This window comes from Phoenix dactylifera, chromosome 6, assembly GCF_009389715.1.
Source record: "Phoenix dactylifera cultivar Barhee BC4 chromosome 6, palm_55x_up_171113_PBpolish2nd_filt_p, whole genome shotgun sequence".
In the NCBI taxonomy this organism is placed as follows: Eukaryota; Viridiplantae; Streptophyta; class Magnoliopsida; order Arecales; family Arecaceae; genus Phoenix; species Phoenix dactylifera.
In genome coordinates, this window is record NC_052397.1 from 966,012 (window position 1) to 978,516 (window position 12,505).

General features: G+C 35.0%; 1 protein-coding gene across 5 annotated transcripts; it reads right to left on the reverse strand.

The window, feature by feature from the left end:
- Positions 1 to 265: 265 nt before the first annotated feature.
- LOC103702062 (type 2 DNA topoisomerase 6 subunit B-like) lies at positions 266 to 12,155 on the reverse strand. Of its 5 annotated transcripts, XM_039127050.1 has the most exons (11): positions 12,072 to 12,155; positions 11,848 to 11,956; positions 11,114 to 11,197; positions 9,861 to 9,887; positions 8,320 to 8,625; positions 7,717 to 7,737; positions 5,196 to 5,392; positions 4,402 to 4,543; positions 1,771 to 1,964; positions 1,523 to 1,652; positions 266 to 698 (listed from the first exon to the last, which is right to left on the reverse strand). In XM_039127050.1, exons 5-11 carry the CDS (start codon positions 8,338 to 8,340, stop codon positions 390 to 392), a joined length of 1,014 nt encoding a protein of 337 aa, XP_038982978.1. In that variant the 5' UTR covers positions 8,341 to 8,625; positions 9,861 to 9,887; positions 11,114 to 11,197; positions 11,848 to 11,956; positions 12,072 to 12,155; the 3' UTR covers positions 266 to 389. The 5 variants fall into 5 exon arrangements, with proteins under 5 accessions (XP_038982978.1, XP_038982980.1, XP_038982982.1 ...); XM_039127052.1 differs by lacking the exon at positions 11,114 to 11,197; XM_039127054.1 differs by lacking the exon at positions 7,717 to 7,737.
- Between the last annotated feature and the right edge of the window lie 350 nt (positions 12,156 to 12,505).

The following is a 12,505-nucleotide window of genomic DNA, read 5'->3' on the forward strand; positions in this document are numbered from 1 at the left end:
AACAATGCTTTCACTTAAATCCGCAGACATAGTATTGGGTATAATATCGGTACCTTATCAATTTGATATATTACAGTATACTTTTATGCCGAAATAGTTCTCTAATCATTTTTTTTCAATTTTTATCTCGGGACGCCTCAGTACAAGACAACACAAAATTTATATCGACTTGAAGATATATTTCGTACCTATTTTTTCTCGATATAATAATTTTCACTACTAGATAATACCTAGTCCTTAAAATCTAGAGGGCTAACATACGGCAAAGTCAATTCCCTGGTGCTGGAAATTAATGTCACTACTAGTTATACTCACATTAATACAAAATGACATGACAATGAGACACATAATGCATCATTAATCAACAAATTGAAAGATTAGGTGGAACACTAGAAATCCAAAACACTGACATCTTCTTCAGCACCTTCGTTCTCTTCATCTCCACAATCTTCCTCAGATTGGCACTCGGATTTAAAGAGGCAAGGTGCAGCATCCCTTTCTGCCTTTGGCTTTATATCATTCATCTCTACAATCTTAATAATCTTTCCCCGGATGCAGGCTTCAACCACCCCTTCTGAGCCCGCATCAAATGGGTGCAACCCAAGAAGAGTAGCACATTCACTTTGGAAGTCCAAATCGTTGGATGACATGATCAGTTTGGCGATTGTTCTTGAAAGCTCAGGAGCGTGTTTCCGAATCTGAGAATGCAAAAGTGATGAAACAGCCACTAACCAGTGATCACATATTCAGCAGATTAGACCAAATATATATATATATATATAAAGTAAATAAATAAGTAAGAGATAATGTTAATGAGAAGATGGATTTTATAATGGGTTATGAGGTGAAAGATTAAGTAACAATGCATGCATGTCTATATTTTTGCCCTGTAGCAAGTATTCTGAAGTATTTTGAAGTGTTTGCTGTTCCTTTTGCTCATTGCTGAATGCTCCCCCATCCCCACAAAAAAAATCATCCCCCGACTTCCACAGGCATTCCTTTACGACAATACGACCTTAACTATATGACAAATTACTTAGTTATTTGGCAAGTTCTTCCATGATATCAGAACTTGTACACCTCTGTAAATAATAAGATAGACATTTAATTTACATCATCAGTAACTTATACACCTTTGTAACTTTTGCTCATACATAATTCTTTTAAATAAACTGACTGCACTCTTTGAATAATTGCAGGCATGTATAATTTCATTTTCTTTTCTTTTTTTGGTTTAAGTTGTAAACTAACGATATGCCTGCTTATATGCATTTGCAAAGGTATGAATTTTTTACCTTTTATAACCAGTATCAACTTCTCAATCCAATTGTCAGTAAATTTGGAAACAGATAGTTAATTTTCAGTAGTTCCCTTTTCATTATGCCTAAGTTATGCTATTGTATGGTATCTTCACTTAGAAAAAGGAAAAAGAAAAAAGAAAAAAGAGGTTGCACATCTGATAATACTATCTATGATCCCTGACAGAATTAAAAATGGAGATGAAGGGAGGGCTTAATATAACCTTGAGAGCATGGGTACTTAGAAAAAGACCACTATACTTGGCCTTTAAGTCATCCAGTGCGATCTTTACAGCTTTCTTGACAAGGTTTCTGTCAGCTGCAATCCTTTGTCGTGAAGGTACTAGGGTGACAGTAGTCAAGATGTTAAGGATAAATTTGCTGACATGAAGAAGCTAACATGTTAAGTCGAACTCACACAGTTCGGAGATATTTATGACATATGATGCAAATTCTTTATGTTGTTGGATATATTTTGTGGTAAACGTGGAGCGCAATATCCATGCGAGCAAACAGATTGTCCTCCCATTCAAGCACTGCAATGTCATCTCCATCTACAAAATTGCCCCTTAACCTTAAACCGTAATTCTGCCAATCAATACTTGTCAAGGCATGGAGAGCTGGCTGTGAAATTGAGCAAGGCATGAAGTCTTGGAAATACATGACCTAAAAGAACATTTGTTGTTAGACCAAGTACATGAAATGAACTTTTCTCTGCAGTATAACAGTACTAGTGAATTGAAATATAAGCATAAGTTGCACAAACAATAAGATTATACTTTGTCAATAGTGAATATCCCCTTTTGGAAAAACCAACCAACATAAGTACATAACCATGATCGAATACCTAATTCAAGTAGCTTAAAATTAAATAAGGTCAAGATTCAATTCCTATTATAAGTAGAAAAGACAATTTGGCACATGCTCCAATATCAAGAACCAATGCCATTCTACTCTTCCTGATCAGCAACTCCAATTTACCAAGTATAATTTCTTTTGCATAATAACTGAAATTTTCAGAATTATTAAACTAGTAACCCTTAGTCAGCACAATTTTTAAGATTATATGTGAAATTATTTCTTAAAATTATTGACGTGAAGTTCTCTTTTTATTAAAACTAGAGTTTGACACATGCAATGCATGTGCAGTGGAGACAATGACCCTCCCGAGTAGAGCCTCATGCATGGCTCTCGAGTTTCCTTTTAAAGATATATGGATATTCCTACAATCAAGTGCTGAAAAGATGCAAATAGATCATAAATTATTTTAGATGTTTCTATTTTATGATTTTAACCATTACATTTTTCTCATACTAGTTATAATGCATGTGCTTAAACACGTCACAAGTAAAGAAAAAACTTTAAACAATTTTAATTGTTTTAAGAGTATTTGGAATGTAGGAAGTATTTTAAAATTACAAAAAATGGTTAGGATACTATTATCAGTGAGGAAGCAGGACACACAGATTCTAGAGTTGCTTGGTCATTGATCTTTAATTATTTACGGAAATCTATCTATAAAGTTTAATTGATTTCTACTGCATCCTAGATCCTGCAGTCATTGATAGCCAACTGATTAATATAAGAAATCTAGTGTGTTATCCAATGGATTGATGAGCTTAGAAGAGGCTCAAGTAATGGCCATCTTAAGAAGCCAAGAATCAGGGGACACCCATTCGATTGACCTCTCTGTCAGTCCTTACTCGTCTAACTCTCCGACATTATCTCATGATGGTCATGGGAGCTCCCATCCTTCGTGTGCTCCCATCAAAGGATTGAACTCATGCACATTTATTTAGCTAATACAATAGTTCCCTTTCCATATGAATTCTAAAACTTGCTGCCCTCTCATTGACCTGATCTTACCCATTGAATGTTTTAACTGATAAAATTAATAAAATATTATAGGGGTATTTTTGGAGAAAAGATATATTTTTATTATTCTAGAGGCATTCTGAGAGAGGTATTTTGAGAATGGGGAAGTTTTCAGATGGATTATTGGTTTGCTTATAGTAATTAGGATTGTTACATCAAAATTATTGAAGCTTGGGAAATATTGAAGCTTGGGAGGTTTTGATAATACGACATGCTTCATGAAAGGCTGATAACTCAATGTACTTGCTAATATCCTCGAGTAACTCAATGCTCAATAAGACAGCCAATCAACAATTATCATATGATGCTTTCCTTTTCTCACTTCTCAGGTAGGGCCGGTATCTTGCGGCCAGCCACTTTTACTTATCCGTGAATCTGGTTTAGGTGCTCTATCCCTTGACTAATATGCATATAACAAAATGTTGTGAACTAATTGAAAAAGGAGGAAAAATATACCTGCTTTATGTTGAACTTCTGCTAAACTTCCTTCATTACTGTTCGACTGCCTAATTAATCTTGATTAACAATCATGAAACCAAGCCCACAGCCTTCATGCATTTTTTTCTACCACATACACAATCCTTGTCCTTGTAAATGACCCAGCTAGTCTTCACTAACTCATATTTGAACTTTCTATGGGGTGAACAAATTTTGTTAAGTTAGGTATCGGTCCCATAGTGTCCACTATAAAGAGGAACTATCACGTAATAAAAAAGTAGTATGCTCACTGTTGCACAAAAAAACTAACAGTGTCAATCAAGTTCCGTTGTACCGGTACCGGTCGGCGTACCGGTGGCGGCCCGGATCGGTACAAATCGGTACCGGTTTCGTACTGGTTCTCCAACAATAAACTACCGGTACCGGATTCCACGCTGATCCGGTACCGGTCCCAGGCCGGACCGGTACGTACCGGCCGGTACGGACCGGTACGGCAGACCATGGTGTCAATATTACGGAGCATCAATGTGAAGGAAAAGAAGGAACATAATTCACACATACAGAATGGTGAATGATGTATAATACAAAAGTACATGAATTAGTTCATACAACAACTATCTCCTTGAACAAACCAATCAGAGTAGTCGCCTGAAAGACAGCCTCTGAAATGACTAACACGAAATTCAACTTGTTATGAGATACTAGAAAGGCATCAACTTTGAGCTCTATCTGCATATATGACATAAAAAAAGTTTAAAAGCAACTAAAGGATCTCTCCTATGAAGAAAACCTGCGACGTCAAACAGTTCATGCTCCAACAACAGGGTTGTGAAGAAACAGGTGCTATTACAATCGCTGCTTCCACCGTCTGCCCGGCACCTCTGATATTGTCAGTGTTGCTTGCAAGTCCACTTCCAATATATAAATGATCTCTGCAAAGAGAAAGGAGGACACCATATTTATCAACTACAGATAATGCAGAATACAGTTAGTGGATAATGTGAAATGATTTTTCTTTCCAGTTGGCAATCTGCATATATTATGGGATGCCATCATATAGTTGATGATCAGTATTTAACACGGGATAAAGTGTCACCAATATAAGGATTCACGATCAGAGCATCTTGCCTTTGCTGTCGCCATACAAAGAGAAACATAAAACCTAGTTGACTTTAAACTTCTTCCAGATAAAAAATTCTTACTTAGGCTTTATTAATAAAAGACTGAACATGACCCTTCTTTCCTGTTGAGAGGGAGAGAGACAAAACAGGTAAAACTGCTTTGATGAAAGATGCTTAATGATTCAATCCAACTATGGATACTCTTCCAGATGAGCCAATATTGCATCTAAAAGTTTCCAAAAGTTAAACTAAAAGGTAGATGATGTCCATTATGGGCTCTGAGAATATGAAAAATTATAGAATCGGCATTAGAAAATTGATTTAATATGAAAAAAGGAGCGGGTAATGTAAGAATGCAAAGCACCTACATTCAGACCAAAATGGAGCCATATGAAGCTCAAATCACAAAATGATCAACCAGCCATCCAGTATATACAACCGCAACACAATTTTGCAAAATTACCTATTCGTGAAGCAAGATTGACACTTCTTATGTACAACATTTCCATGCTTGAGAGCATGATCTTCAAGGCCAGAAACTAGGCACTTGATAGTTGGCATCGTCAAAGTTAGGTCAAAATCATCAATTGCTTGAAGAATACGATCACATCTTGATCCAAGGTTGTCTACATGCTCAACTAGGAGATCAATTGCTATATTCTGAGATAGCATAAGGAAATTATGTGAATCAACAGATTCAGTTTCCAATAATTGGCATAAATATACAGAAGAAAAAGAAAGTTGGGCAGAAGTTAGAATATTCCATAAAATTTAGCGGCAATCTACTAGAAACACTAACAGACAAAGGCGGAATACAACCTCAACAAACCAAAACAATGATGAGATTAATGAATTAGACAGTCTCCAGATCCTTTGACATGGTCATTAAGGCTCTACAAAGCACTGCATGCAGAGCATCCTTAGTTTCAATGATATCTTGCAAATCTCAACCAGTTAAGAAATTGGTTACTTGTTATGGGGGATGCTCTGTGCTATACATCATGAAACCTCAGGGGTTCAAGGCCTTGTGTCATAGACAAGCTTATCTGCAACCTTGGGGTGATAGGCAGTGAACCAAGCCTATCTATGTCATCAAAATAAAATAAAATAAAATAAAATAAAATAAAACATGTATAAAATCCAGAAGCCATATTTGAGAATGCTTCGCTAAAAAGAAAAAGGAAATTGCTAAGAAAAACCCATCTGTTTTCGAGAACAAATCTAATACAGTATCAAAGTCTCTTTATTTATGTATGCATGCGCAAAGTGTTCCCTCCAAAAAAATAGGTCAAGAAATCCCAGTATAGAAAGAGATATCAAGAATTTCCATTAGAATGGAAACACGCTAAGTGCTACAATATAAATATCAAAAGAGAGGGGAGAAAATAAACTCCCAAAATTTTACAAGCCGAAAACAAAAAAAGGGGAAAGAAAAGGAAACAGGATATTATTAGACGAGCAAGCATCCAGAAATGATCTCTAATTCTCTATGAACCTCCATATAGAACGGATATTCAGAAAAAACTGTTTAATTATCCAACTTTCAGTGTCTCACAAAGATGTTAGATTTGAAGTTGAAAGTATGGTTCTAAAAAAATATTATTGAACCTTTCTGTGTTTCGTAGATCCTTTTATGAGAAATTTTTAACCTATGATCCTACATGTACATAAATATTTTTAAAAAAATAAATTGAAGCAAAACACTTACGGGGAGAATGCCACATGAAATAACATGTTGCAACCACTTAGCAAGTCAGATTTACCCCGAAGTCTTTCCATAGAGTCAATACCAGATTCACCCAGCACTATAAATATCAGTATCAGAGACTGTATGGTTTATGCCATGCACATTAAAACAGGGAACAATTTCATTATCCATACCTTTGTATCTAATATTTGTCTACCTTTATTTTGAAAAAAAAGAAAAAAATTCCATGAAACAATTTCCTTTTCAATTAATTTGCATGTAATAAACTCAAGAACTAAGAAGCATGACAGAAATGGACATACCAGATAAAAATAAATGCATCTCATCTCTAGCACCAATTTCAAGCAAAAGCCTTATAAAATGTTTAGCACCAATTTCAAGCAAAAGCCTTATAGAATGTATAGCACCAATTTCCAGCAAAAGCCTTATAGAATGTACAATGTTTTCCAAGCTATGATTCTAATATCATGCAGTTTCTGTCCTGAAGGACATAAATCACAAATTAGAACAGGAAGTAGTATGTGCAGCCCAATATGCTAAGATTCACTAATCTTCTATACCATAGAATTAGAATAACCAAGTACAAGAAGTTACACTTTTTATCCATTATAAAGTTTATTGTTTTACCTTAAAATCACAAACCAATAATGTATAATATGCAGCAAAGTTAATTTACCGAAAATGGATTTATGTTCCATTTACCTATTTTGAGCAAAAACTCCACTGAATGAGATCAATTTTAACAAGGATAATGTATATCTACCAGAAAATTTGATATAAGTTACACAGCATCATTTTTTCATGACATAACATGTGGTTTGATAAAATAATGAAGCCAGAACAAGCAATATTGAATGCTATATTGGTTCGTATGGCTTACATAGTCAACTCCAGTTGATATCAGTACTCATTAGTTGATAGGCATCACAACTGCCCAAATCTTAGTACTGCTTCATCTAGTTTTTTATGAGATCACATCAAGTGCAACACTTAAGAAAGAAATAAACAGGCATAATCATATATTACAAAACTGGACTGAAAAAATTAAATTATCAAAAGGGACCACTGGAAATTGTTGATTCCAAGCGTGCAGTTTGTATCTATCCCTTGAGCTCAGCAATCATGTAATGTTATCATGAAAAAAGAACATAATATGAAAATCCAAGGAGGCCTTCATTGAAATACAACTGGAAATCACAGCAATTAACACCTAGAAAACCATAAATGGTTCTTTTATAACAAGAACAACATAACAAGTAAGGCAAATGAAACTTACAGGACTTTTCAATACAAGTATCTGCAAAAAGATAAAGGAAACAAGAATGTAAATGAGGGAACAGAAATGAAAAATATGGAGTGAATTTTAAATGCTTGAAATATTGAGTTTGCATCAAGTGTGCTCACAATTTGTCTTGCCTAAGTTGGAACATCACAGATTGCCAGCACTAAGATATCAAAGTCAAGAAGGCCCATCATATCTTTTTACAGATAACCACTAAAACAGGATAATCCCTAATTCCAATGCACGTGGACCTGATCTTTGCAACTCTCCTGAAGAGAACCATTAATATCTAATGAATCTCCCTTTTGGAGAATAATAGCAAGGACCTTTCCCAAAATAACATTGGCTCAACCTTATTTCTCATGTTAATTATACAGGAATATAATTTGTGTGTGAATATGAGTAGTTTTGAAAGTTATGAGTTCCTTTTAAGTTTTAACCTCTCTTGAAGAAGCATCTTACAGTCCTGATGCTTTCTCTTTTAAAATATAGCGCAAAGACCTTTCCCATGAGAAAATTAGCTTTGCCTTATTTTCCCTCTAACTTCACTGAGTTGTATCAAAGATTCAAAACTACTATATAAGTTATGAGACAGACCTTTTGAATGAAGTGAACCATCCATGCTATGAAGTCAATAACATTCTCTTCCTCCAAGGTGGAAAGACATATTTCAGTCCCACTAAAAATGGAATGATAATATAAAAAATTTAACTAAATCTCCTGAAGTGTCAATATCAATCTACTAAAAGTTAAAATAAAAATAGACAAAGAGAATGCAGTAGCTTGCTTGCCTGAATGGCCCCACAGTTTTATGTCTGGAAGGTAAGTTTTTCAACCTTGTTCTGGAAGAAATTGCCTCTCTAAGATTCAAACGGTAATGACGGATATCTTTATCATGGATGCCTGGGGCAAATTTGGAATAAACTATTTGCATGGATTTTTTGTGTATGTTTGCAATATATTCTTGTCAAAAGAATAGATGGCATAATGGAGCATGTTTTGCACATTAGTTGATATGTATATTGAGGAAAGTAATAAATGTCAGCAACAATGCAACATGCAACATCTATTACCATACATAACTATGAGATGGCAATAACAGCAAAGTCAATAGCATATACCTAAAAGATATGTGAGTACCATCCTAACAATTAGAGAATCATCTCATTAATGTCATGGACAACTGACAGAAGTGTAGCATTGGATCAATCTACTGCACAAGTACTTAAGGCTAATAATCATCAAAAACTCCAAAAGTTTCTACATTATGATATGAATTACAATTCAAGAGTATCTAAGTATGAGCTTTAAACAAGCAACGTTTATGCAGAAAGACCCAATTGCACTTGCCAGGATGAATGGCAAAATGCCTAACAATATAATATCTGATCAGGAAACAACAGTAAACTATGAGCGGAAAGAAAAGATGTGGCACTTGAATATGACTGAAGACAAAGCATGCACCACAAAGGTGGATGGGATATCATAAAGATGTGAAAATACTTGAGTCTATGACTTCTTTTCTATCGGCTCAGGTGGTAGGCCCGCTTGGCACTAGCATGCAGCAATTAAAACCTTATTCATCATATATGTCAAGAATTTAAGTCCCAGTACTGGGGCATGCTGGCCACTGGCAGCACAGCATGTGTGTGCTGCACCATGACTAAATAAAAAGAGGGTTAAAGAAGGACTTAATATTCTTTTTAACCAATATATTTTAAAAATAAATAGGAGTTGTGCCAACCTATGTTAGATATCTGTACTGATCTCGCACGGTAAGTGACACATGACCCAGGTTAGCACTTAGCACTTGAAGCTCTAATATGCACAGTGGAACCTAAACCACACCATGTGGCCCAATCATACGTGCAGCTATCATTTCAATAAATTCCAATTTAACAGAAACCTTATTAGACAGAAAAGATATGAAAGGATAAAATGGTTATGTTCATTGAAAATCTAAGGAGCAAAAATACAAGGTTTATTGGACATGTCTGTATATAGAAGAATTATTTTTATTACAATGGTTACAATTGTGATAAGAAAATGAAAGACTTAACATAAACAAGTTATTTCAGACTAAAATATTTGTATTGGAAGAGTTCTGGCAAAGAAACCTGGTGAAGAAACAAACTCACCGGTAGTTGTAATGGAAAGCACCCCATCTGCAGTATTAAAACAGCGAACAGGTGCATAAATGGATAGCGATAATAGCAGTATAGAAAGCAAGGATAACAAGAATAGGGGAGAGTAAAATGATGAGCACATTTCTGAATTTTGTTGTCTTGTTCTTGTTGCTACAAATATGAGTCAATCTGTTTCTATTATAAGGGTTTTTGGGTATAACTACAAATCTGCCCTTGCATGTACATATTGTTATACAACTGTTTTAACAGTAAGAAGTGAATTGTTTGGAAACCTAGTTTGCAACTTGTCAATTGGAATAGTATTTGACATCTAACAATACTTGAATATAGAGAATATAATTCAAACCCACATAAATACAAAAAAAAAAACTGAATTTTATTCTAACACACTGCAATCTGTTGATGTAATACAGTGAATTAGTTTTTCGTGATCGATAAGATACAGCCGTAACTCAGGAATTTCCATCTCTAAAAAGGACTGGCACACCAACCTTGAGACCGAGCCAGTTTTCAGGAAAAGAAATAAGTTGATAGCAGGAGGAAAAAGGATCTCTTCAGTGATGGAGTCAATCAGCCACAAAAAGAAAAAAGAGAAGTAGGAACTTTCTATGCTGTGCCCAAAAATAAGCATCACAACTTAGTTTTACAAGGTAAGGCCCATAGAATTCCAAAACCCTCAAAAGTTTGTGGATGCAATCTGCAGCCTCCGACATACAACGCTTCTCCTTTTTATCACACCGGAGTATAGATCAGCCATGTTTTGTTTGCAGCATATCATTTTTTTTTTCCATTTGCATTTTAATTGCAATTTGTATGTTTTGTGTTTGTTTTACTATAACTTAGGCTCATATGCTCATAAGTCAAAATTCAACCTTGCTCTCTCCTTCTCAATAACACCTATCCACCAGTGAATTATTTAACCCATGCTTCCAATGATGCCATGAACAAAGCATATTCTCACATGAGAAGCTAACTTAATGAAGAGATTTTATAGCATGTCTGCATGGTAAACAAAGGTCAACTTTTCAAGCAAAACATTTTCCAAAATAAGTATGTCAAGGCTCCTAGATTTAGCTAGGAGTGCTTCAATACTTATGCATCAGATTGAGGCCTTTCCAAAAAAGTTAACACCTCTTTTCCAGGTTCAATGGCATCATCATCATTCCCACAAGTCTAGCAAAATTTACAATATTTATTTGTTTCCTTCTACATCCCCAATTCATAAAAATAACATTAAACATTACCCCATTTGTCGGTAGAAAGGGAAAGCGATGGGAGGTCCAAGTCCTGGAACTCTACCAAGCTGCTCCCAACCCCAGTGTCTGAAACTGTCCAAATATAACGATACTTCAGTTACTTCACTGGAAGTTTGGACCACCATATTACTAAAATTTGACCAAATAATGCTAGCTTTAAATCAACCACCATGCCATGCTACCAAAATTAACCTGTACAGGGGTTTACCATGATTGTGTTTCCATCAGATTCCCGAAAAAGAATCTGGATTTCTTTTTTTTCTAAATCTACAGTTTATGCAAGCAAATCTCAAATGAAAAAGGGTAAAATAGTTAAGTCTTACTGATTTCATATATCAATTAGATTGGTGAAGTAAAATTTTTAATTAAACAAGAAAGAACGGATGTGAAGCCAACAACTCGTTCAAACCTAATTTAGTTCGAACATTTTCATCAGCTACTGAAAATAAGTCATAGTTGAACCTTATTTTATTAATATACTCTTTATTATAGTAGATTTATCATAAAAGTTAGAGAATATTAAGCAAGATTCAGCTTACATGGCAAACAACGTGCGAAAAAATACAAAATAAAAATCTGTTAAAGCTCCTTGGTGTTAACGATCTCAATAAAGGATCGATAGGAAGCTTAATAAGCCATTGAAAAAAAAAAAAAACCTAATTAAAAATAATAACACAATAACACAGAATCTTTCTTTATTTTTTTTCTTCTATCCATCTTACTTGAGATTTGAACGGAGGGAGGGTTGGAATTGTGAAAGCATTTGAGAGATACCGACAATCTGCAAAGGCTCCCGGAGAGGCGGCATCTCTGAATCGCCAAAGCGATCAGCTGAGAGAAGAAAAGGTGGAAATCCTTAAAAAAAATTCAAGAAAAAAAGTGAAATCACTGGTGGATGGGGTCGCAAGAAGACGAAATATAGAAAGGGAATGTAATATCATTTTACGATTTGGCATAGTTTTCGAGCAGAAGGAGAAGACATCGAGATTTGCTGTGCTTCGTCCGATTCGAATACGAGCGGAAGGAGAGGAGACCGCCATGGAGAGCTCTATTTATACTACAACTTCTGCACGTGTCAATTTTGCCTGATGCGATTAGTTCAAACTCCTTCTGACATCGTGCATTAGTGGTTACAAGTTTTAGGGTGAATAATTTTTTTTTATATATATATAAAGAAGATATCAATTGAAGAAATGAATATACATAAAGGCACCACAATAAAAAAAAGGAAATGTATCTACTGAACAGGATCACTGATTGGGTCGTCTCTTATGCAGCACACCACTTCGGTGAGGTTTTCTAGACACACGAGAGGTTCCTTCTCCACAATTATGCTAGATTATAGATTCTGCTAGTTGTACTTATAGCAGATTAGGATGA

Bases quoted from the DNA above. Each gene is read 5' to 3' on its own strand.
- LOC103702062 (XM_039127052.1), bottom strand. From the start codon at position 8,340: ATGGTTCACTTCATTCAAAAG. The intron at 7,738-8,319 runs GTCTGTCTCATA...ATCTTTTTGCAG, and splicing joins TGGTTCACTTCATTCAAAAG to ATACTTGTATTGAAAAGTCC. The intron at 4,544-5,195 runs GTAATTTTGCAA...TTCTCTTTGCAG, and splicing joins CAATCTTGCTTCACGAATAG to AGATCATTTATATATTGGAA.